We start from the raw sequence: 27,564 nt of genomic DNA, 5'->3' as shown, positions 1-27,564 counted from the left end.
TTTGCATTTTCTATATATCCAGAAGATTATTGGAATTTCCTCGGAGATCATGCCAGTGCATACGCAGAAACAGAAATACCAAATATGAAGAGATTACATTTTTGGATTTCAGAACAGGATTTCATACCTTTGTAATGTTTGCACACTTTTAGTTGCCTGAAATCTTAGTCTTGTATTTCATCATAATTAACTAACTGAAGTCAAATCACCAAATTATTACAAGATAATGACATTTCAAGAAACTTTATCGGCATCGGCATTAGTGATATTACTGCTGTATTTATCGGATTGATACCAAAATTCCCAACATCTCACACTCCTACGTCAAAGCTCACAAAATATCAACAATTAAATAATGCAACTAAAATTCAAAGTGAGATCACACAACACACATGAAAAAATATGGCCTAATGCAGGAAATGGAGAAATGTAGACGAGGACATTTAATCCACCTTGAATATGTGTGCATTTGCTTAAAAATCTAGTCTGACTTAAAGTAAAGATAACATCAAAACCCTCTAAAGACACAAAATGCGACATAATCAACACTAAAAAAGCAGGAGTAAATGCTCAGATTTCCTGGAGCAGATTTTGCATCATTAAATGAGAGCCTGAGGGTGGTGTGTGATGAGGGAACAGTAGCTAGTACTGCGCTCTGTAATTAAATGATGGCTGAGCAGAGCAAGAGACTGGGAGATGATAAGCACTGGGCTCTGCACTCCAAGAAAAACTGAGTCACATCCTTTCAACAATATGTTCACATTTCATGGAATGTTCCGTTTGGTTCTGTTTTTGTGTAAAGTAAAAGACACAAAGATATGCAGATTCTTATTGTTTCCTTTTGGAGATCTTTCAAAACTAAAAGAAAAAACATATACAGTGCCTATAAAAAGTATTAATGTTTTATCACGATCAACAAAACTTGGCTTCTTGATTTAAAAAAAGCCAAATAAAACTTCTATAATGTCAAAGTAAAACTATTCAACCCAGCATGCAGTCTGAGTGGCTCCGTCTCAGTCAGGCTGCAGTTTTCCTTTAGTCTTCCTGCTAAACTCAAACAGCTCTGTCAGGTTGGTGGGGATGAACGAACCTTTTTACATCCTGCCACAAATTCTTTATCAAACTGAGGACTGGGCTTTGACTGGGCCACTCCAGAACATCCACATTGCTGTCTTCCAATCATTCCTGTGCAGCTTTAGCTGGATGCTTCAGGTTGTCTTGCTTGAAAATGAATGTTCTCTGAAGCTGTAGTTCTCTTGCAGTTGGAATCTAATCATCCTCTAGGATTGTCCTACGTTTCATTTTACCTTCGACCTTTATAAACCTTCCAGGGCCTGCTGCCCAGAAGCTCCAGGCACCATGCTTCACAGTGTCAATGCTGGACTGGTGCTTATGTAAAGTGCTTGGTGCCAACCAAAAATAGTGTCTTGTCTAATGACAAAAAAAGCAAATTTCTTTTACCTCGTCAGACTAAAGAATTTCTTCCACTTTATCAGGAAGTCTCCCTCTGACCTTTTGGCTTTGGTCTGACTTTTCTCCAGCAGTGGTTTTCTCATTGCCAATAAAGCTCTGACTGATGACATTCCTGGGGGAAAGTTGTTGTACGCTCAGTAGTCATGGTGACCTGGTGTCCTCTCTTACTAATCTTCTTTTTGGATGGTCATTCAGGTTGTGAGGACGCCCTGATCTAGGCAGGTTTACACTTTGGCCATAGTACTTCCATTTCTTGATGATGGATTGAACTCAACTCAAGAAGATGTTCAGGCCTTTGAGATATTTTTGTATCCATCCCCCCTGACTTATACTTTACAATCACATTTTCTCTGATTTGGTTGGAATGTTCTTCAGTCTTTGTGCTGTAATGCGCCCAGGAATACCTGTTAGCCCGTTGAATGAATGATCTTTATACCACAACTTTAGATACTCGCTACACTGAGGTGATCTGCGTTTGACTGATTGTGAAACTGCTAGCACCAATAGGGAGGAAACATCTGTGCAATCACATGCTTATTTAATTGTAATTTTAACTGTACATTTACATAAACAAATGTTGCAAGGGATGAGTTCATTTAACATATATTGTGAATGACTTGAAATATGGTTGATTACAAGAGTGATAAACCCAGTGATTCACAATATAAATGCATTAACATGACTCGTGTTTCCTTAAACAAATGAACTTGTTTTTCATGTTATAATTCCGACATTAAATATCTTTCATTTGGCTGTTAGATTGACCAACACATCATTGTGGAATGTAAGGAAAATAATTCATGAAATAAAAACCTAAACAGAACAGCACACATTTAGATTCAGTTTCCTTTCCTTTATTAGCCTTAAACAGAATCCAGAGCAACCAGTTTCCCACACAGGTCAGCTAATTCATAAACAGAATCCACATGAGTGTCATTTAATCACAGGCTCACCGGAGAGGTCAGAGGAAAAACAGTGAAGAATGTGATATTGTGTTAAAAATAAAATAACCCAGCCTTTGAATATTTCACAGAGCATTGCTCAGTCCATTTTGTGACAATAGATAAAATGGCAAATGATAAAACCTATCAAGACCGTCATGCACTAACTCTGAAACCTTGGCAACAAGAACATTAGTCAAAGAAACAAACAAACAAAAAATTCCCATTCCATTTCTTCTCTATTCTGCAAAGTATCAACTCAGGGAGCCACAAAAACAAAAAAAACAAAAAACACAGTAGTTTCTTACTTGTCCAAAATGTATTGTTTGTGTTATTTCCATTTCACTTCATAGTTATGCTTCACTTTGTGTTGGTTTATCAAAGAAAATCTTTTGACAAAATATGTGTTCAGGGCATGGGTATGGATACGTCTGCAAGGCACTATACTTGTATCCAACCAGCAATAATAGCAAGGATGTCGCAAAAGGGAAATTCTGGAGGGCAAATCGGAGCAGTTCAAACGAAGAATGTGTCAAAGTGCTGCATCAGGGATGCACAAATAGAGAATCTCAGCAAAATTACCTTCCAGACACAAATCCAACAATCAATAAGAGTTTCAGAATGCCTCAACTATAGCTTCACTCTTCTACTTTTGTAATATTTTTGCTGTGTAATGTCAATGTGAACAAGTGCACACAGTTCCAGTAATTTCTTGACATGCCATGTGGTGTTTTTGTGCCAAGTTTTGGCCTTGTTTTAGTCTCATGCACCCAAAGTCTGAATGGTTGGTTTTCTTCCAAAATGCACTTAAATGAAAGCAAACTAAGCAATAACTGGAATATCTATTGGTACAAAAGTGTCAGGACAGGATGAAGCTTGATGTTTTGCTATGAGGAATTAGTGAACTCAGAGGACAGAGCTGATAAGACGGTTCCTTTGACAAAGCTGTTCAATATGTCTTAATGGAAAGAGTCATGTCACTAAATTGTATCATTCCACTGAAAATAAACATTCTGTCAAGAGAATTTCATTACATAAAATGCCACATCTTCCATCTTCTCTCTCCCCCCCAATAACACTGCATGCTCCCCTGAGAAAGGAGAGGAAAAGTGGTGAAATGAGGATTTCTCTCTGAAATACAATTACCAGCCGTTCTGCAGAGTGCTGTAAAAAGCAATCAGGAGTCACTTTTAAAGTTGGCAAGAGAGACACACACTGAGTATTTAATGTCCCAGTGTTTCATTTTGACTTTTTCATTGGCAAAAAGCTTTTCCTGCCCTCTGCCAAGCAAAGTTTCCTGTGCCGACGCCAGGCAGGCTTTGAATTCTCTCAATGGCGGGATTGAAGATGATTACAACTATCTCTGAAAAACGGCAGCGACTCCGTGGACTTGTGGGGTTGATGCTAAAGCGCTCTGCCTCATTTTTCTTTGGCCTCAGCTTCAAATTAAATCAGGGAGAAGGGAGGCGACCTTCAGATATCAGCAGACCCAATATGCTTACTAGGATGCATTTGAGAAAATGGCCACTGATCAAGATTTATGGAGTGAGGCTCTACCGCGCGTCAAGAATGATACGAGTCTCATCCACGGCGAAATTAAATGTCAAATTAGGACGCGAGTGCGCCCGTGTGCCGGGTGGTCGGCTCATTTACGAGAATGAGCTAATGGGCTTTTGTTCGCAAAATATAGTGAGATTTCAATAAAGTGCATTGGATGGAGCGGCGGGCTGAGAGAATAAGGCGAAAGCCTGAGTGTCAGACAGAGTGCTTATAGAGCAGAGCACTAATAAGGAACGCGTCAGCAGGACGGCGGCAGCAGATCCATTCTCCTCCAGGCTCCATCTTGGCAGTACCTGTTATAAACTTCCTTTGCTGTCTTGCACAATTGGTTCTGTAATTTAAAAAGGTCAGCGTGGCTCCTGTGTAATTCAATACTCTCATGGTGCTGTATTAACCACATATTTAATCACCCTCAGGGTGGTATGCAAACTGAATGCTTAATGTAAAGGTAAGGAGGAGGGGGGCGACCGGCAGTAAAACATGAGCCCAGGCGTCCGCCGTGAGTAGAGAACCATTATATACTGGAAGAAGAAGATGTTCTCAACATTTTTAAGCAAAAAAATCTGATGTTACGTTAAAACAGATGTTATGGAAAAAGAGTATTTTACGTTGGTTTGTATTAAATTTGCCTCAGTGTGACAGTTATATTGCTGTCTTATGGAGTTCACTTGTCAAGACAAAATTAAAGTCAGAATTCTGAGATTAAAGTCAGAAAGTCAGAATTCTGACTCTAAAGTAAGAATTCTTCTTTTTTTTTTCGGTGGTCCTAATCCTTTTCCGTAGTTCTAAGATTCATTCCCATGGAATGATTTGGCGCATTGCCTTGTCCCGGTAGACTGGATGTATCATTACCTCCTTTTTATTGACCCTTCGATTTACAGAAAATACCGACTGTATTTCCATGAAACAGAAATTTTAATTCAAACTGTACATAAAACAAAATCTATACGCTCCTTTGAAACACTGCAGACCAGGATAAATGGCTCCCTGCAAAGTCGATTGATGGCAGCTACCATACAGTAAAAGTTAAGGCATGTCAATACCGTTTATGATTCAGCTTGTTTGTCATCTGTCATGTAGCAGAAAAGCAGAGCCAGATAAATTCACTTTGTTCAGTGGCTGCATATTAAGCTCTAAGCGCTGCCAAAACGTGGCATACGCTCAAGTCTTCGCCTAATTGCATTATATACAGACGCAGACCAAGCATGGAAGCCGCTTGAGATCTCCTTCAGGCCACTAAAACGGTTAAGATAAAGTGGAGCGGCTGAGATATTAATCCACCATTCTGACCTTCCTATCGTTACCCATACATACCGCGACAGATATTACAACTTCCTGCTCGAGTATTGATCATGTTTTATTAACTGAAGAATGACCCGGTACGAACATAAATTCTAATAGAGAAATGTGAGTGCGAGAGAATCTGCACTCAGGAAAGTGGAACATAACTTATGATTCTGAGAGGGTTGGCTACGCTGCTATACCGCACAATAAACAGAAAAGGAGGAAGTGACTTTTATAAAAGACAAGAGAAAGGTTGTTTTTTTTCCTTTTAGGACAGAGAATATCTAAAAGAAAAGGTCAGTCCCGACGTATTAAAAACCATGCAAATCAAACCGAAGCCTTTATATTTGTCTATTTCTGACACTCGGTAAGAGAAATATCCCCCCCCCATCCCTTTTTTCAAACTCGGCTCCTCTTAATCCAGGTATTTATGAAATTCCTTCTTTACGATGATGACACACGCTGAAAGTAGAATACACACCTCAGACCTGACAACCCTTCTGTAGTCGGGGTGAATCTTCACAAAGGCTGAACATACTGCTGCAGGCAGCAGGCGCCTTAAATAGAAGAAGAAACTCAAATGTTCTGACACAATATCTGCCACTTGAGTTTCCTGTAGGTTTTATTTCACTCAGCAAAACGTGATCGAGTTCGGGGGTGGTGGTGAAATAAACACTTTTTTATTGTTGTTTGATGCTCAATGAGTAGGTGTTGTGTTGTTATAGGAACTGCTATAACAACAGATGATGATGCTACAAATTACTCATCATCAGATGCTAATTATGGTGTTAGGAGAAGTCATGGAGTGTCACGCCGACACGGATACTGGGGGAAACGTATCACGTTGCAGTTGACAAGTAAATTGCTTTGAAGACAGTGCCGGCAAGAAAATAATACAGAAAAGAAAGGAGTAGGTAGCAAGAAGGGATGGCGGGTAGAGAGAATGAATGAAAGGTGAGAGGTAATCTAAAGCAGCAGACACACCAGAATAAGAAAGCAGCTCCTCTAAGTAGGGCTGCAGGGACCTGTCGTCCCGCCTGATCAGGACGAGATGGAAACAGAGTGATGGCAACACGCTGTAACTATGGCGACTGTCGAACGTCGTTACAATAAAAATACATAGCACAGGTACCTTTCTTATTTAAGCAAAGCGCAAGGGAGGTTGTCAGGCAAGATATGAGTCACGCTAAAACTCTGACATCTTAAGTAATTAGGAGGTGTACGAGATTAAATTAATTGCAATATAAGTGGCTGCTTTGGAAAAAAGGATTAAAATAAAAAAAACTGTTTTACAGAGGTGAACATCTTTTGAATAAATAGATACAAATTCCCTGGGATACTAGCTTTTGTTTTTTTTTCTACCTATTAAAGGTTTAGTCAGACCTGACACATTTGTTCTACTTTAAACAGATCAAAATTTTGGTCCAAGTTCTGGTCCAAACAAACTCTGGTGCGAAGAAACAGCAAAAATACCTGTATCAACTACAGAAAATATACGACTTTCTGGACTTCATGAGCTGGGAAATAACGTAAAAAGGAGCCCTTCAGTGTCACTAACACTACTACTGCCTGTAGTGACTGTAATGAAATAATAAAGTTCAGTTTTGGTTCAGACCACACAAGCAAATCAAAGGAGTTTTCTGATGTGAATACACCCTAAGTTACACTAATAGAGGAATGTAACTTATATTCTCCACATCTAAGTAAACAGACATGCTGGAAAAGCTAGATAAAAAAAAGACTTCTGATATCTGAACAAAAGTTATAGCATACTGGAAGTATGTGCTCTGGTTAGACGAAACCAAAATTGGCATTGAAGAACAATGAGACGTATGGAGGAAAAACCAACATTGCATATTAGCAACACTATGACACGTGGTGGGTGGTGGCAGCATCAAGGTGGCTGCATGGGGCAAAAATATTTAATTAGGATTTCAAGATTTCTTAGTTTAAATATTAGACTAGACTTAGACTTATTTTATTGTCAATGCACAAAGAAACATAAGTGAAATTTTAAATTAAATGTCGTTGCTTGGCCACCGGAGAACACAAAAACACAAGTCTGCCTATAATTACATAACATACAAATAATAATATACTGCTAAATATATATAACTAAGTATTTCAAGCAGTCTTAGTGATGGAATTGTTGAGCAATCTGATGGGCTATTTCTGAGTCTGGCTGTTCAAAGGTTTGGTACTAAGCTCTAAATTTTACTCAAACTACGTGACGTCTATTAAAAAATACTCACCGCCAAGATCCCAACACAGCAAATGAATCAAATCAAATCAAATCAATCAATCAAGTTTATTGCTTTTATATTCATTTTGAGCTGAGCTGCATGGACACATTAGGATTTTTTTGTACATGTATTTTCTCAAACAAAATATTTGTGGTGTATTATGTGGAGCGGGTGAGATTATACAAAAAATTGTCTTATACAAAAATATTTTATAAGACAGTTAGAATATCTGTTTATCTCATATGCAGTTTGAAACATTTTGCATATTTGAAATTAATTTCCAACAGTGTATAATCCATGTATTCTCTAGAGTCACATGATACAAGCAACTCCTAACTGAGAATCTGGAATATCTTAGGAAATCAAATTGCCAGAAACTGTTTTATCACCGGTAGTGAAAGACCTTTTGGTTTTGAGCTAAATAAAAGTGTTGCAATTTTTTCTGTGAAATGGCTTTTTTCAGTAATGAGTCCCAGTCTGCGATGGTGTCAAACATACGACGGCCAGACAATCACTCAGACTGAAAGATGCTGACAAATCATGAAGATGGAGCACAGCACAGACTTCACTAATGGGAGGACATGCCGGTTAGAGAAGAACATAAAAAGCTCTTACCTGGGGCTAAAGGAGCGTCTTCGGCCTGAGCCAGCTGAAGCAGAACCATTATTACGATGGGGGTCGTCCCCAACCAAGCGCCACGCATCACGGTGCTCACTGTCCTGGCATCACTTGACATAAAACTAGGAAAAGGAAAAACAAAACCACTGAGTGTTATTTACAAACTTTTATGGAGCTTTAAAATAGCATTTTAAAGCAGGGATTGATTTATATGGCATTTGATCAAATTAACTTCCACAAGAGTTTCTCAAATATGTCTGACTATTCAGCTATTATGAATAATCAGACCATGTTATGTTTCTTTCTTAAGATTCAACGTTACTAAAGGTATAAAAAAGGATTGTTTGAGACTGAGCACTTCTCACTCATATTGGAGCCTTTTGGGACTATTTGTTTATAAATTTTTGACTTTTGTTAGCATTAATTCGGGTTATCCTCCTTCTTTTAAGAACTGCCCATCGGTAATAGGGAGTTGTAGTCAGAAGTAAATGATTTTCACAAAAAACATGATTTTGTACTTTAGTGATACGTAAAATTGCACAGAAAATACATCATGTTGTGTTTGCGTGGCAGTATATAGTTAAGATATTTATGTAAAAATTCCAAAATCTCTTTGAAATACTGAGATCTCTAAAGCGGTCAGAGTTGTTTTACGGCTTGTATTGTCATTAACACACTGAAGTCTTTTGGGCCTCTTTTACAATCCCTTACTCCACTATCCTTAGACCATACTAAAGGTTTTGAATGAAGAGTGGCAGTCATAAGAAGGATGAAACCAGAGTAATTCATTAAAATACTGAAAAGTCTTCAGTATTTCTCAAATAATTGAGTTTCCAAATGTTAGGAAGTGTACTGAGTAAGGAGAAATTGGATAAGATTAAAGAGATTTGATAAAGTGACACTGAAAATGTATGGGCATTTGAACCAGAACTATGTCTGGCATTTGTAAAACTAGGGCAAGCCTGTGGCCCAACATGATAATTGATGTGGGTTTGTTTTGTTTTTTTCTATGGCAGGAAGTGCCCATATTGATCATGTGTTGGTGTCATGGTTTCCCTGAAAACCATGACAGAAAGTTCATAAAGAAAAATGCATCAACTTCTGTCAGTGATCACCGGACTTCTAAACAAGGCAATGATGCCAATCACACCAACCAGAGTTTGGTTGACAAATGTATATTAAAGTGTCGTAAGCTGCATTTCCGTTGACCATATAATTGCACGAATCGGAATTACAAAAATAAATTTGCTTAATGGAAGCCCACCAGTTTTTACTTTTATATAAAAAGTTTTTGAGATATGATGAGGTGCTTTTTGAGCTGTATCAAAACTAGACTAGAGAGGCTGCACAAAGAACTGAAGGTGAGAGTGAAACAATATCCGTGTTTAACAAGTTTAATATTTTATTTGAAATACAAGCTAAGTCAACTTCTGTTGCTGAATAAATAAAAGGTTTTGTTATTTAATGATTTTTTTGTTTAGTGTCTTATGAAGTGAGAAAGCTGAATACATCAGATTTTTGCTGTCTGTGTTTCATTTTTGCTCGTCTTAGCTCTTCTCATCAGCAGTAGGAATTCCCTTCCAAACCACCATCATCTGTTCTGATAACATTAGACCTGCAACTCCAGCAGGCAGGAATTGAAACATTAAATGCACAACAAATTCCCCTCACACTAATATCAGACGAGAGAGACAAAAGCATCTGAGTTTAGTAATGTGTGTGCCTGGGTGTGTGCGAGTGAGACAATGCCACCGTGCAGTCATCACCTGCATGCGGTGACAGAGACCGTCTGCGGCGGGAAAATAAATCGGAGGATTCTCTGGATCAGCCATCTGTGGAGCAACCTGTTCACCCTTGTTTGATTACATCCAGCGGGCCCGACAGCCCCGACATCTATACGTCTCCCACTCTCTCTCTGTGTCTCACTCTCTTCAGACTCCACTCTTCTCCCAAACACAGCTTTGCAATGTGACTTTCTCTTTGCAGCCCTTTCCTCAGGCATGACACACTCCTCCAATTGGCTATGCTTCACCTCAAATATGATGGACTTGCTTTGTCGTGAATATCAAGGCAGCGACACAATGACTGAGACTACACCAGGCTTCTATCTTCACATTTAGCATCTAGCGTAGCTCCTTCAGGGCTAAAAGGAGCAACATTTGCAATCATGAAAAGGAAAGACATTTTTATTTTGCTGTATTTCTTGACATAGACCACACAGTCGAATGCCTAGGGGGCTAACAGCTGACAAGAGCTCCACTTTAAAGCTTATATACTTAACACTTCTAACACATTAACTTCGGCTGGAGTTGAGCTAAGTAATGCTAGCAGTTAGTTTTGTTGCTGATAGAAGCAACAAAACCATATTATCATGTAATCAGTAGCTTCTTATACATCAAATTGCACGGTTTGTGCTTTCCACCTGAATTAACTGAGGCTAATTTTAGCTTTAGCTTTAAGAAACAGTTTGAAGCTGAAGTTAAAACAGTGTTACATGAGTTTACATGCTGAATGGTTGGATAGTATTTCTTCTGTGAATAGAAGGTGAAATCACACCACCTCAAAAATGAACTTTTTTTTTTTTTTAAACTCAAATATCTTTTTATACTATATCAGGCCCAGGACAGTTTGGGTCCTACTGTTGTTCAGAAGCAGTCTAAAGTTAAGAGTCAAGAAGAAGCAGAAGTGCAGCAGAGAGCAAGGGGGACAGTATAAGCAGTCCATACACAAGAATGATTGTCAGCGCTAAGCCCCGCCTCCTGGTTCTGATTGGTTGTTTCTGGCAGAGATTATATCTATGCATTTGAACGAAGAACCATATAAACGAGGAAGCAGAGGAACAGATTTTTTTTTTCATTTTATACTGTCACAGCATAATGACAGTTTTAACAAATATGGAAAAATGATTTATTTATTTTTTTTTTTTTGTAAAAGTTACATCCTGCAGCTTTAAGGGGGAGTTTTTTACAACTTTGTAAATTGTGAAGCTTACAACAAGGTAACATTATAAAACAGTATAATGTTTAGTGCTAAGCACTAAATTTATCTTAATCCAAAAGGCCCATGGGAAAAGCTGCAGCAGTTCACAGTCCAGGTAGCAAAATTTGTTGACAGGACAACTATTAATTACACTTTATAAACATGGACTTTATGTAAGAAGAAAGTTGCTGCTGAAAGAAGACTTGAGAAATGTTCTTTACAGTTTTCTTGAAGTCATTTAAGAGATGCAGCAAACACAAAATAGGGGCTGTGCTCAAATGAAACTGAAATGAAAACATTATTACCCCGAACACATCATCTCCTTGGTGAAGCATGCAGGTCTCTTAGGCATGGATAGGAAAACTGGTCAGAGTTAATGGGAAGATAGATGGAAACTAAACCTGAAAAAAAATTGAAACATGATGGAAGGTCACCTTCCAGCACAATGCAGACGCTAAAGATAAAACCAAACCTACAATAGAATGATGCAGATCAAAGCATCTTCGTACCCAGTCAAAACGTAGACCTTAATCTAATTGATAACCTGATATTCACAAGACGGTATCTATAGCACAATGACCTATTGGGCAAAAGGAACGAGCAACCAAAACCTGCAACTGTGGTTGCAGTGAGAAGTAGTTCTTCAATGTATTGACCCAGGCAGCGCCGAATACAATGCATGCTTTTCAGGTTTTATACCGTCCTTCAACTGCACAAGTATGCATGATTTTGTGTTTTGAAATAAAGTGACAAAAAACATATAAATATATAATGACGGCATTGTTAAAGATGAACAAACGTTCAAGGGATGTGAAGATAAAGGTACTGTATGTTCCACAGCTCAGGGTTTCATGTTGTCCTTCCTTCTTATCTTGCTCACCTTCCTTTTTTAATAGCATTGCTAGGAGAAGGAAGCCATATTCATACCAATTTGCATTTGCTACATCGCTATCTGTAAATGCAGAGTGGCCACTTTACGACCCCTTTCAGCTTCTGGTTTCACAATTAGCAGAACTGTGGAAAGGAGAAAATCAGATCTCAGATGAGGGGACCTCACTGCTGCGTGTGCGTTATCACCTCGTTGCTCCGGTGTCACAGCACGGCAAAGGAATTATGGGTTGCATTCGCACAACTTACATGTAAATATGATGAGAATATTAGGTAATACCTGATAAAAGTTCCTGTTCCACCAGAAGATTCCAAGACTATCCTGGTGGTGGAATAGGTTTTCCTGATGATGAGGTCTGATAGACACTGCGGCGTTCTTTGCAGGCAGTCTGATAAACACCCAATTACTAGTCAGGACTTGAGCGAGACAAGCGGGCGCCAGGGGTCTTTGGCATTGGAATTTGGGTTACATGGCAGTGAGGTGGCCTTTTCAACCCCGACGCAAGTACAGAGCTAAACCCATAATTCGCAGCATCATAGAGTGCCATTTGATTAATGAACAGACAGATTAGAGACAGAGGAAGATCTATCCTCACCCTCCCTGCTGGAAACCACAAACACTTATGTGAAGATGCCTGACAATCCAATCAATGACTATTTCTCTCTCCTCATTATTCACCCCGCTTGCATCAAAAGAAAGGAGATGTTTTACAATACTTGTTTCTTCTAAGTTCACTACCAATTGAGCTGGAGAGGACTGAAAGGCCCTCATTGTCTCTCCTTATCTGACTTGATGACCGCTGAATGGATTCAAGCCAATTAATCAGTCGGTGACAAGAAGCATTGCTGCTGGCTCAGTGACCAAGTCCCTCAATCGACCATCAGCACAACAGTCACTGTCCACAAATGGATTTCTGAACACTTAGTAACCCGGGGAAATGCCGAGCAGAATGTGGTTTTTCACTGGGACTTTTCAGCATAAACCGATGTCTTAAACTCGCCTGCATAGAGATGCTACATCTTCACCCGTGCAGATCTACAAATTCTCTTTTCTGACGAAGAAGTAAAATTGTTTTACATGTTTCACTGTCTTCACTATCACGCTGCTTTGAGGGCACCTTAAGGGAAAGTTAATTGGAGTTCATATTACCGCTGAGGCCTCCACTCTAATCTCTGCTTTATTGTGTTTTTCTTTCTCTTTCTTCTCTGCCCCTGATGCACAATGCACAGCCTTATTAACAACCCAAATGGAAGGAGAAGTTGAAACTAAAGGGGGAACGCAAATCGGGAGTGCAGTGATGCGTCACGTCAATTAATGCACCTCAGTAGGCTCCTTTAACGTGCGTTGATCACATGGTGGTGAAGTGCAGCAAAAAACAGACAGAAGAATAGTTACTTCTGAACAGAGCAAGATAGAGAAGAATCACTTGAAAATCACATTCAAAATGTCAGCAGGTGACCACATGCTGCTGGTATGGCTTGTTTAAATAACAACAATATTAAGGGAATATTTGCGCCACAGATAAGGGTTGCCCCCAATGGTCCTCTCAGTTTCTCTCAGAGTTTGGAAGACTTAGAAATATCCTTAGTCTCGAGTTGAGTTTCTGACAGTAGCATGTCAGAAACTCAGTAGGTTGAGTTGATTGTTCAAAATGTCACTTTTATTTATAATAAAAACTAAAAGAACACGTTAAAAATAAATTTTAATGTCCTACTGTAATCTATTGCTGTTTCACCCTGTGTTTCATGCAACTGGAGTAAAATCGCATCTCTCCAGGAGTTATTCCCTGATCTAAAACATACATGGAGTGTTGCTTTGATTCTTTCATGAATGTATGAGAAATCCTTTAATCTCCAGTGGCAACAATTCAATTGTGCAAAACGCCTAGATGGACCTAGCTCCACCTTCGAGACGCAGCTGCTCCTTGGAGCTGCAGCCTCCAAGGAGCAGCCCCGCAACTCCTCCACTCGGCTCCTTCAGACTAGCCAGCAGCAATTAGCAAACACTTGGTGGAACTGCACATTTGCTCAGCTCATTAAACGAGCTACTTCTCAGTGTAACACTAGTAAAATTATGTTAAAAGGTTAATAGAGGAGCGATGATGTGATGACCTCCTTAGGCGGAGTTTCAGAAAGAGCAGGAGTTTTTAAAGAGACAGCGACCCAATTTCAAGGTGTTAAATTAGACAGCGAAATATATTAGTATTTAAATCAACACCAAAAAAAAAAAAAAAAACTTGTGATGAGTTGCTTTGAAACCATAATTAGTGCCACATTGAGCAACATATTTGATGAGCATTGACAATTCAAACAATGGCACTTGACAAAATGTGACGTGTGTAATTGGTTTTCACAACTGATGTTTATGTCTTCACAATGTTAAGCACCTTGAACTGCTGAAATGCTGAAAATTGCCATACAAATAAACTTGATTGGTCAAAGTCGTTTTTGATACAGAATTTTTATAACAACCAAAGTTAACAGAGTTACTTAATTGTCTTGTAAAATGGTAAAACATATAACACCGCCTCTTCAGAGAACAACAGATGATCAGACTCCATCTTAACCATAGACTACAATTCAACATGATTTTATTTTCTGGAATGTAAATATCTGCATTTGTGACTGACAGAAGTCATAAGTTCATGGAAATATTGGGAATGTAAAACAATCCTGTTTCTATGAACCTGTCAAGACTGATACGTGTAACTCTTCTCTGTACATTAACAAAATGAAGGGAAGCTTGTCTGTGTGCAGAGACCCCCATAAATCTAATTAAGTATGTTGTGTTGAGCCATTTCTGTGACATATTATGATATATAGCTGCTATGTCTCTAAACCATTCTCTCCTTTATGTCACTGTGGCAGCTCCGTCCTCATAAAAGTGCCAAAATTGGATGCAGTAGTTCATGTTGAAGGTATTCAACTTCACTTGATTAAAGTAAAAGGATTAACATGCAGGGTATCTGAGTTGATCTGTGTGGAAGGTGGATGATGTTCCACTGGATTGTCCTTCCCTGTTTGTTTGAGTCACATCTCTTGTGTCTCTTCAAGCCTTCAGAACAATCATCCAGACTCCAGCAGAGAGCAATATTTTATATTCAGGTTCAGGGAGTAAAATATCTCCAGCCATTAGGACGCCCTGCAGTTGACAGACATAATAAAACATGCATCATGCTCTACAGGGGAAGACGAGCTTTGCTACCTTTGCTCCTGTAGCTCGCTACTGGCTGGTAAGCATAATTGTTTTTAAATGGTGCAAACTTTCACTTACATTTTTAGGATTTGTGAAAGATTGAAAATTGTATAAATATAAAACTATTTCTACATTCCATACTGGAAATGTGTGGCAGTCCCTCTAAGATACCTGGACGTCACATTCAATTTTGATATTTGGTAAAATGACAAGAGTGGTTTTTATTTGAGACAACATAAAGTAGCACATAAGAGCAAAGAGAAAGGAAAATAATACATGGCGACAATACAAGGAGAAACTGTGATTCAAATGGCAAAAATATTCTCATGAGTGCTGCTGATTAGCAGAGGAAGAGTTAAGTAGTCATTATGAACCAATCAGATGCAGACGTGCACTTCACACACAATGTAGTTTACATTTTTATCAGTTTACATTGGGACAGTTTGGCCAATTTAAATAAGACTATAATGCTTTAGTTTTATACTTATTTATTAACCAGTTCCAACAGAAAGATGTGCCATAAATATCCAAATGTCAAAAGCATCCATTATGTTTTGTAGTTTTTTTACAGATGTTGAAATAATTTTTATCTACAATTATATGTTATTAATCTGTTTGGTGTCTTGCTTCATATTGTGGCACAGCAGTATTTGAATAGTTGAGATTAGTCAGTGCTTCCTGTTTGTTACTCTTTCTGTGAAGTGTCCATTTATTTAATCATATATAAGTTTCATTAACCAGGGATCTAAAATGCTTTTACAAATTTAAAAAGCTAAAGTTTGTTTTCATGCTAGTTAGCTATATTTGTAATATTGGAAGTCAGATGCTAATTTGTTGCTAGTCACAATAAATAATTACTTTTTAAAAGTAACCTGTGTTACACTGCATGGCAATATAGCATCTTTATTATAACCATGAGTCATAATAAGGCTTTATAATGTGGAAAAGTTCAAGATGTTTGAATACTTTCAAAACGTACTAAAATAAAGGGAGAAAAAAAACAACAATAAAGTGTATTATTAAAGCTCAGAGCTATTTATTGTGACTATGAAGGCGGACTTAATCACACAAAGTCTCCTGTCAGTCATTTATCTTCTTATGAGTGTGATCTGTGTTAAATTAAAAGCCCAATCCATGGCTTGCATCTTCTGTGCTGTGGCGGTGATGGATTGGGCCGCAGCCTGCATGTTTGACCCGTCTACAACGACAGACCCGAGTGTCTCCCATCAACATGTCACCGCTGACAGCTGCTGTTTTATGTCAATAAATCCCCAACTGTATAAAAAGCACAATTCCACAAAAACAGATTCCGAGTTGATGTTTTAATTGTATTTTACATAAATCAATAAGTTGTTTTATCAATAAACCACACATATATCTGTTTTCTACACAAAAGAAGATATGTACATTTAATAGAGTCCAGTATTTTCTTATGTATAAGCGTGACTGAGATCACCGTCCCTTTTAAAGATCCAGTCTGAGTGCCATGGAGCTCACATTAACAGTTTCTTCAAAGCTGAGGCTTTTGCGTCAACCTCCACCCCCTCCCCTCCCGTGTGTCTGAGCCATTTTTCCAGGGCCGGCTTCATTTGGAAGGCTTACAACGCAATTTGTCTGCAGTGATTGGGTCTGCCTGAGCGGGAACAAAGGCTGACCGCCTGGCTGCCGTGTCCTTTTGTGTCCCATATGTCAGAAGTCTGCCACACATTCAAAGCAGCAACTGCCAAGAGCACAACAGTCATTATCGGCTGTAAAATCGCTTTCATTATCCTGCTGCAATCATAACTCTAATTACAAAAGTTGCTTTGTAAGCAGGTAGATTATGCAATGTTAATTACGCGTGCACAATGGGGCAAGCACATGTTTAAATGCCATTTGCTGTTGTTCCACATACAAAAGTGTTACATGTTTTAACACTCTGCCATACGCGTGCCGAGTGGGTCCCTGGGCATCGGGTTTTAAGCCTTCATGCGACATTCACTGGTCGTTAATAATATCTCATTAGCAAAAGGGGAAATATGTAACCTTTATATGACACCAGTTTACAGTGCCAGTATTCATATCACTGAAACTTTTCTACACACTCAATTGTAATGACTTTATTTCCTCCAGCAGTACCCTGAGCTTAACTCCATCCATCTTTCAACCAACTCTGACCATGAAGGACAGCTTCTCCACAGAATGATACTGCCACCACCGAGTTTTGTTTAGTGGGATTGTGTTTACTGTTGGTTTCTTAGGTCCATCATTGGTTTGCTATGTCTCCTGGATGTTGGGTGAGCTAAATTACTGTAGATTTTCTTTTTTCCACTCTTACCAAAAAGGCTGGATTCATCAGTTCATAACTGATAACATTTTTATCAACAGATTCTCCCACCTGAGCTTTAGAGACTTGAAACTCTTCCTGAGCTGCTACGTACGGTGGCCCAGAAGGGTTTACAAATGCAAAAGTCACAACAAAACTAACACCAAAAAGCCACGAGGCAACAGAAAAAACCCATAAACACCAAAAGGTCACAAGACAATAGGAAAAAACTCCAAAAACTAAAGGCAACAGCAAAAAAGTCACAACAAATAAAATAAATAAAAAATAACAAAAAATCACAATGCCACAGAAAAAAGCCACAATACAACACCACATGCACCAACAGCAGACACTCATAGTAAAATAGCAAAAGGTTCACATGGCAACAGCAAAACAATAATACACAACGGTGATAACACACAACACTACACCAAATGTCACAAAACAGTTTAAAACCATGACAAAACAGCAAAAAGCCAAAAGACAACAGCTAAAGCCACATCAGAATTTATGAAAAACTGCATTTTGTTGACTCTTCTGTCGCACCACACTTATGGGGCCTCTTGGCTACTTTTCTTAACAGGCATCAGCTTAGATGTATAGGCATATCGTAGGTTTGATGTTGTGCCGTATTGCAGTAGTTAGATGGTGGATTTACTGGATTTACAACATCAGTAAGATGTTTTCTCTCCAACATATGGGCAGGTATTTACACTGCATATAAATAGTCATTTTTTTTATACTCTTTCTTGAGAGGAGTTGCATGATAAACAGTAAAATCCTTAACATCATAAACAGAAGCCATAGACGTGACTTCCAGAAAGCTCCTTCACTATTTCCTTGTTTGATTTTATTTTTAGTTTTCTTTAATCACCGTACAGCTGATCCTTACCAACTCATTTCAGCAAGTTAAATCCACAGAATATTTTCTCCACATCTCCGTTACAGACTGAAGCGTCTATTTGGCTGTAGAAAGCAGCACAGCGGGGTCTGCCAACTTGTAAAAAGGCTGGACCCACGGGGCAATAAAAAGTGACATCAGCAATGGGGAAGTTAATAGTGTGTTTCAGATGCACTTTCCAGGGGACGGAAGAGCTAAGGGTTTCATTCACTCCGAGCGACAGTGGCCGGCGATTTCCCTCCCGCCTCCCGTATGGCCTCATAAATTTCCACCTGCTACCTACAACTTGTAAATGCATCAAGACTTCCACAGGGGCCCAGTGTGGCTTTTGTGTATCCGCCGCCTTCCCAGTCTGGACCAAGATCATGGGGAGCGATTGTTTTCCCGTTTATTCGACTTGATGTCTGATTGCAATCTTGCTGCAGTTTGGGTTGTGGGAAGTTTCTGACTGTTGGTTGTGTGAAGCTGTTTTAGAGTTTACAAGTCTTTGCCTCACTTTGTAGCGCTAGCTTCTGCACAGCTGTCAGAGAACGCCTGGAGCTGGATAAACAGAATTTACGACCACACAGGCACAGAGAAGACAACACGACTGTGGGAGTGGGTTTGAAACTGGGCCACCGGCACGTCAGCTGCTGTTTCCATGCTAAGCGTTTCACTTCTTGTGTAAATCTAGCTTGCTTTCCAAGAGTGTCACTGGCACGTTATAATGTTCTGTCTTTACAAGCAAACTGACAATTTTGTGTGAAAAGGAATATAATTTTTCACAAATATGAGCTTAAGATAATGTACTCTATTATACAACAGCCCAAAACTTGCATTTTTCAAGTCCCACTTAAAGAATTAGTCTGAAGGGTTTTCTATTAAAGGAAAAGCCGGGTTTGGAGAGCGCTATGTTGTTGAATTGTCTAATTTTAGGGGGAAATTCTACAAATCCCCTCAAGTCAGAATTGGTTTCCTCTAACAATGAGCAAACAAAGCAGTAAGTGAAAAAAAAATGGACCAAACAAAGCCTCTTTGGCAGAGTTAATAACGGCAAGTGAGGAATAAGGCAGACGCATTCTTCAAGTGAATAACGACACAACTCAGAGAAGTGGTACAGAAGAGATTCTCAAGCAATCACGTGATTAATCCGATGGTTATAGCAGAGGAAAACTCATCACACGGAGGAACTACCCACATAGCCGCTCTGGGGTTGGTGCTAATAAATAAAATCCTCCTCTAATAGAAGTGAAAGAGATTTAGAGAAAACGCTGACAGGTCTATTTCATTTAGCAACTAACTTTACTCTTTTAGTGGAGACGTCTGAATGCACAATTAAAATCTGAGGCGGACCAAAACAGCAAACTCTGCTCTGCTTAAAAGCCCAACTCTGGATTCCATTGTATATGTGAATATTAATTGCACTGGAAACTACTCCGAAAGCTGGAAATGGAATACCGCACAAGGCATTCTGGGTAAATGCAACCAAAACAAACGTGTAAGCTTAGCGCTAGCAGGGGAAGTAGCTTGAAGTCTTTTACCAAAGAGAAATCCAACAACCGGTGACACCACTTCACTTTTGTTTATATTAGTGAAGAAGGAAGTTGCGCTCAGTGTCTTCTTCAGAGGTTTTTGTGTCATTTCATTCAGTAGTTCTCGATGCAGCGCCACCACAGGCGAAGGAGGGAAACACATTTTTCAAAGGGTTTAGTTGGTTTGACACAGTGCAGTGTGAAAGCAAACTGCACCTGATGAAAATGTAACAAATGTTGCAACTTTGGTCCGAACTATCAGGTGTGAAAACATCTGCATTCTTCCTTTGATTTAGGAGTTTGATGGAATATGGCACAAAGGAGTTTCTGTACCTGTACCTTCTGTAACCCTGAATCGCCTCCCAGATGGTCAAAGTTCAAATTCACAGCTCAACTACTATTAGGCAGGAAGTACGCTTTTGTCCTTAAAGCTGCTGTGTTAGAAGCTTTAAAGGAGCTCAACAAGGGTCATAGCATCTCCAACGAGTATGAGACGTTCCCGCTTTGAAGTAGTCAAAAGTGATCTGAGGATGAAACGGATGACTCGGTCACAGAGTCATGGGAAGTCAAGGTTTGTTGATACACATGTATAGTGACGGCTACTATAAGCTACTATACTTGTATTTTCTGAATAAGCACATTCTCTATTGATAGAAATGTGTCAGAATACACACACTGAATTGCAGTATGTTGAGCACACACACAAACCTGTCCGCCATCAACAGACAAAAGGCAGCTGGGTCTGATGAATCATCTTCATTTTACTTCACAGGGGCTCTGAGGTTAAAACAGCAAAGCTCCATCGACAAAGAGCGACAACTGTGTGATTTAGGTGATGTAAAAATTGTGTCTACATTGGGACGTAAAAAAACCCCCAAAAAAACAAAACAGGATCCACTACATACAGAAGGTGAGCCAGCAGAGGCAGCTGGATGCTTTGAGCAATGTTCTGCTGGGAAACCTTGAGTGCCGCCATTCATGTGGATCTTACTTTGACTGCACACCATAGAAATTCATGCATGGTAATCTCTGTAGGGTAAGGCCTCTTTAAATAACATAATGCCACAAAGCAAAGCAAAACAAAAAAAGGGGCGCAACAACGTGTCTGATGTGCTGAATTTGCCTGTGGCTTCCAGAACGAAGGGGATCTGTTTCTAACGTCGTGGTGCCAGGAACTGCAGCACACCATTAGAGATTTAGGGCTGTTTCGTCATGAAAAACTCTCCCTAACAACGTTAGGGAGGTGGTCATAATTTAATGGCTAGACATTATATTCAAAATAGCATTAGAAGAATGCAAAAACTCAATTTGTCTTGCGATTTGGAAATGATGGGGCCAGTAAGCTCGAGTGAAATAAATAACATCAATATTTACCTAAAATATCACAGAGTGTCCAAACAGCCTACCAAAGCATAAAACAAGTCATTTAAGGAATCTATGTAGCACGAGTTATGTTTTTACATTCCACTGAAACCATACTTCTTTCTCATTAGGTGTCAAAACAATAATTTATAGGTCTGCTTTCTAATCGGCTTTAACTGAAAATGAAACTGAGCAAAATTGGGGATTTTTTTTTTTTTTTGTAAAAGGAGAGAAGCAAACTACAGGAACTCAAGCCAACTGGGAATATATTTTTTTTACAAAGCTCCACATCTGCTGCTACTTCATCCAGCCCTTCTGCCTGTTTACTTCTGATGAGTGATTCTGTGTGAGTTTCATCCAGCTAACAGGATCCACTTCAGTGCTGCTTTTGCAGCTTTCCGTTTGTTCTGAACAGACACTGCCCACTTTTTCCCTGTTGAACTTAAAAAAAAAAGATAGACTCAACTATCAGTGAACGCAATTGTTTACATTTTTTCTTTTTCCATTCAGAGCCTTTCAACTGCAATTTCATTAATGCGGAATGTCGAGTCCAGGCTATTGGTGTAGCATATTTCATCAACAAGGCAGTTCAAAGTGCTCTACAGGATAAAAACATACTACAGGAACCAATTATGGAACAAGCAACAAACATTATGTTTTGTCAAATTCCATCATCAACATTTTCAGGAATAATCAACATGAAATGTATTGATCAATGTTCCAGCTACCAATAATTAACAGCAACTCTAAACGGGTCGGGTTTGAGCCTTGATTTAAAAGAAGTCAGTGGTTCAGCATTTCTTGCAGTTTTCCAGATGTTTGCTCCAGATTTGTGGTGCGTGAAAGCTGAATGCTGCTTCTCCGTATTTAGTTTTGGTTGTGGGGATGCAGAGCAGAACCAGAACCAGAACCAGACGATATGAGTGGTCTGGAAGGACGATACAACATCAGGTTTTTAATGTATTTTGGTGCTAAGTCCTGCAATGATTTATAAACTAAATCACTGTATGATTTAGTTTATATCTTTCTGGTTTTAGTGAGAACGCCAGCAGCAGCGTTCTGGATCAACAGCAGGTGAAAGATTATTTAGGAAGACCTGTGACAACACTGTTGCAGTAATCAATGCGATTAAAGATAACAGATAAAACATGGATGAGTTTCTCTTGCTGAGACAGTAATCCTTTAATCCTGGAAATGTTTTTCAGGTGATAGAAGTCTGACTAACTGTCTTCTTATAACTCTGAAGGTCTGAACCTAGAGTCCATCACTACTCCTGATCTCTAGTTTCTAGCTGTAATAACTGAAGCTGTTAACTGTGCTTTAGATTGTTCCTCTTTAGGTTCAATGATAATAACTTCAGTTTTGTTTGTTTAGCTGGAGACGGTTTTGGCACGTCCACACACTGACCTGCTCTAAGCATTTGTTCATTGCTTGGATGGTTTCAGAGTCACTTGGTGACATCATAATGTAAAGCTGTGTATCATCTGCGTAGTTATGGTAACTAATTTCACTGTTGCCAGTAGTAACATATTAAATAAGACGAGTCCCAGGATTGAACCTTGGGTTACCATTCTTCCAATTTTTTCTTAGATACAAAAAACTAATTATCTGACTTTCTTAACTTTTCCATTACTTCGATTCTTTTTTTTCCCTTTCTCATAATTTAAATCTAATTGTTGCTTCCACTCACGTTAGAGCTGTATTGTGGCATTTATTGTAGGTTTTACAATTTTTTAAATATAATATTTTGAGGATTTTAACTATACCCTTAAAGACAATTTTAAATGAGAAAAAAACAAAAAACAAATGCATGATAAGGACATGCATTTCAAACTAACCACTGAACAAACATCTCTGATCAGGAAAGCATTTTAACTGATAAACTCCCTCTCATTTAAAATCTGATCTGTGAAAATAACACACCGTTTTCTCTCTCTCCCACTAACATTCAAACCCCTGGCCGTTACAAACCACAGCTGTAGACTTTCATGCTCCGTAACACAGCAGCCAAAGATCAAATGTGTGATCTGAGACATGAAAACTATAGAGAAGATAACCCGCAACAGTGATCGCTGCAGAGTGGGAGAGAGAAAACAGGTAGATAATGAAAACACAGCGGGGTGGAAGGTTTGAAGTGTCTCGTTCGCTGACAGACAGAAGCGCTGGTCCTGAACGCGTCCGTGGTTCAACAAGCCTCCGACGCGGCCGGCTCTTCTCCTTGGGACTGTCAGCCTTCAGCAGAGCACATCATCTCTCCATGAGGATTTCATCACATTAGCCTAAGCCGCGCGCACAGATAGCAGCAGCAGCAGCAGCAGCAGCTATATAGCGTATGATCCACAGACAGGCTCGCAATCACCAATTAGAGCTATCACACACTCTGTAATTAGCAAGAGCCCCTGATTTCAGCATGTGTAAAATGTATTCCTATTATCCACATCACAAATACGCACATTCATCTAATTACCTTGCATAGTACATGAGTGTAATTAAAGTTAATACATTATGATACTCCAAAATCCAGAGATTACAATGCTGCAAGGTTCCAGTTAATTAAGAGTATTCACACATTGACAACCAGGGATCCCAGCCTCCATCTCCCACAGCCAATTAAAATTCAGGGTCAAAACGAAAGAGAGAGGGAGAGAGAAAAAGTTTCTTTAGTTGTTCACGTTTCCCTGCACGAATACAAATGTGTTAAAGGAAGCACTATTCCTGCAAAAATGTTACTTTTTTAACACATCGAGATCACAGAAGCTAAATAAAACAAGAACTACAACACCGGCGGAATGACAGTTTATAAAAAGCTCAAAGACTTTGTTGTTTTCTTTGGTTGTTCCATCACATTTTAGCCTTTGTCATTTATGACAACGCAGTTATACAGGAACAGTGTTGGTTTATCATCTAGATGTAAATCAAAAGGTACAGCCTCTGATGATGCAGTCAATATCCTGCTACCCCAAAATTCTGCTCTTCTCAGAAAATAAGAACATTTCAAAAGACCAATAAAAATGTTATGTGATTGTGTACGACCTTCACATGACAGCTGAGCAGAGAAAATTCACTGACATTCTCCACAAGGACGGTAAGCCCCAGGTTGCTCTATCCAAGCACGTTAATGGAAAGTTGAGTGGAAGGAAAAAGTATTGCAGAAAAAGGTACACGACACTGTGGCACAACAATGCAGCTAAACCAAAGAGTGGAATCAAAATGACATGGGCCACCGATCCAGGCTCCACAGATGCAAACCTTTTTTTTCTTTGTGGGGGGGCATACACTAATTTTCGGAGAAACTACATTTAGGGATTATTAGCTGTAGACCACAATCAGATTAAACAGAAATATATTCTATGTGAAATTACGCTATCGCATATTATATATGAATTTCACATTTTTGAAATGGATTAGTGAAATAAATCAGTATTTCAGTTATATTCTAAATTATTGAGCTGCACCTCTAATGAAAATAAGGATCTACATAAATTATAGGCTGACATTTTTTTTTTTACAATATCTTGTACACTTACACAATTGAACACAAGCAGTGAAAGATCTGGGCATTATTAATCATATATAACAGTGTTACAATACTACTATGTCCCTGGACATGTTGAAGATGGATTTCTGAAGTTCAAACCACGCAGAGCAGTAACAGAAGATCATTCAAGTAACTTTTAATGCAAAGATTCAAGTAGGTTCTCTTGGGAACACAACGTTCCCTTGGATTTAAAGAGAAAGACGGGAAAAAGTTTAAATGTCTGATGTGTGAAAGAGAAAGCCTTGTTGATTTCAGAGGTCAAAGGAAAAGGAAAAGACTGGTTTGAAATGACAGAAGCAGTGGTAGCTCAAATAAACCACTCACTGCAACCAAGGCATGTGGAATACAAACGTGAAGCTGATTGGCTACAGCAGCACAAGACCACATGAGGTGCCACTCCTGTTAGGCCAGAACAGGAAACTGATGATACAATCCTCACTCAGAATGTCCCAGTAGAAAGTTCAGAAAGTTTGTTTTCTCCTATCTGTGTTGGATTAAAGTAGATTTGAAGACCAAAGATGATGCAAATTAAAGTGCTAGAATACAAGCTAGCACAATGCTAATAAGCTTTACTATGTTTTTATTGACAAATCGAAAACCAAAACATTGAAAAAACTAATTTACTTCAAATTAAAAAAAAATACACCATTCTCGATTTATAACCCATTTGAAAGTGTTTACGTTGAAACAATAGTAGCTTTTGTGAGATTTCAAGATGATATTTTAACCAATATCATAACTTTGGTAACAAAATATGAGTTAATAATTACAACTCCGAAAGAAGCCAGACATCAAGTGATTACTGACACCAGTACATACTGGAATATATGCAAATGTTCTTGTTTTAAACATTTTGAAATTGTAACAGTTCCTAGTTACAAATAAAATAACTTTTTTCTTTTTCCTTTTTGCAGCTTTTATTAATTTCCAGATTAGCAACAGTCCATAATAATGCCTGGATCTAACTTCTACTTTACAGGCATTTTCCAGATGTTTTCTGTTATCCATCGATTGATTAAAAATAACTACAGTGATCTTAATTGCAACAATCTATCTTAGATTAAAAAGGTGCTGGATCACTGGCTGGTTTTCTGAGAGATTGTTACTGACAAGCTGAGAAAAAGCACGTGTAGAATCATATAATGGGAGTATTGTCAGCTCTACACGCTCCTCTCTCTGCCACCGTCTCATTTATCTTGCACAGTTGCAACTGGAATGATTTTTCATGCAACAATTCAAACACAAAAAGATTCAGCAAGCTGAGGTCTCCAAGCCATTGTTTTTTCCTCGCCGTCCCACTACCTGACCTCGAGCTATGTCCTGCAGCCATTAATAATCCAGACATCCTTCTGGTCCATGAAGAGTCTCTCTGATTTTCAATAAAAAATTGAAAGTCTGTCTCCGGTACTTTGACCCAGTCTTGACATTTTATCTCGTGGAAGCTACTCAGCCATGCTTTTTCAGTCCGATTCCCAGTAACCTGCTCATGATTTTAAACACCTGCACTCTGCAGCCCATGTATTTCCAGGATGTTCAAGATCTTTGACAGAGGCTGCACTCAGGAGAAAAACAGATTTTGTTTTTTGCTATGTTTGCTTATATTTATTGAATTTAGGTATTTGCAACAGTTTCATGTTCAGTAAGGCCTTCCTTGTTTTGAAAAAGCCTAAAGTTCATTATAGTTGGAGATATTTCTTTTATAATAGCAATTTTTAATAAAATTGTGTTTAAACTGGACAATTTCATTCAACAATTAATATAGAAATAATCATATTTAACAAAATAAAATTTGTTTTGCAATTTATCTAATGTATCTAATATTTGATGTTAAATCAAGTCTACAGTTTGAACTACTTAACATGAAACATGATTTGTTTCTCTCCTAAGTCCTAATGTCATTTGAACTACTTGTTAATAAAACTGGCATGTCTGAACTACTTTTAGAAACCATCCTTTGCTTCACACTATAGGTGATGAGGAGAAACCTGTTAGAGTTTCAGACAGAAATGAAAGGAAACAGGTTGACTAACAGTGTTTTCATATTTGATATTCTGGAAGAAGCTTTTCGACTGGGGACCAAAATTGCAACATTTGTTACATTTTCAGCTGGTGTGGTTCTACTTCACTCTGCACTGTCAAACGAACTTAAACCTGTTCCCATCCTTGCCTGTGGTGGCGCTGCACTAAGAACCACTGAAAGAAATCCCATAAAAACCTCTGAAGAAACCAATGAGCAAAACTTCCTTCTTCATGAAATCTAAACAACAACATAGTTGTTGTGGTTGATTTTAGTGGTTGTACGCTTTTTTCCTTTGGCTTTGCCTAAAGACTGCAAACCCTTTTGTTAGAGACATGTGTTTGCTTTGGTTTGATTTACCCAGAATGCCCTGCGGTACAGCCCACATCCTGCTTTTGGAGCGTTTTCTGGTCTGCTTGGTCTCTGGTTCACTTCAACCAAACTGAGACCCAAGTTTTAGACCAGAGTTTGATTTTTTTGGTACGAATCAGAGTTCAATTGTGCATTCACACGTCCCCAAACAAACTGTTGGATTAAGGCGGACTAAACAGAGCTGGTGTGAAATAACTAACTTTAGTTGATGGTGATCTACTTAATGACATTTAAACATATCATTAGGCCACCTAATGGTAGTTGCATGTTTGATAATCTAAAGCCTGAAAATATATACTTGTTAGTGGGAGCCAGAAGGTAAACCAGTGGAATCAATGTAATTAGTTCCATATGTCTCTTGATAAATAAATAGATA

The 27,564-nt window shown here is 38.7% G+C and overlaps 1 protein-coding gene across 3 annotated transcripts in view; it reads right to left on the bottom strand.

Annotated features, from left to right (window-relative positions):
- Window positions 1-27,564, bottom strand: part of robo1 (roundabout, axon guidance receptor, homolog 1 (Drosophila)) — a 438,436-nt gene that overhangs the window by 269,635 nt on the left and 141,237 nt on the right. For all 3 annotated transcript variants that reach the window (XM_044118650.1, XM_044118649.1, XM_044118652.1), the window contains one exon: window positions 8,117-8,241. In XM_044118650.1, the coding sequence (XP_043974585.1) occupies window positions 8,117-8,241 (125 nt within the window). The remainder of the gene's footprint in view (window positions 1-8,116; window positions 8,242-27,564) is intronic.

Source organism: Gambusia affinis, linkage group LG06 (assembly GCF_019740435.1).
Source record: "Gambusia affinis linkage group LG06, SWU_Gaff_1.0, whole genome shotgun sequence".
Lineage (NCBI taxonomy): Eukaryota > Metazoa > Chordata > Actinopteri > Cyprinodontiformes > Poeciliidae > Gambusia > Gambusia affinis.
Note: the sequence above shows the minus strand (reverse complement) of the source record. Positions and strands in the feature narration are given on the sequence as shown.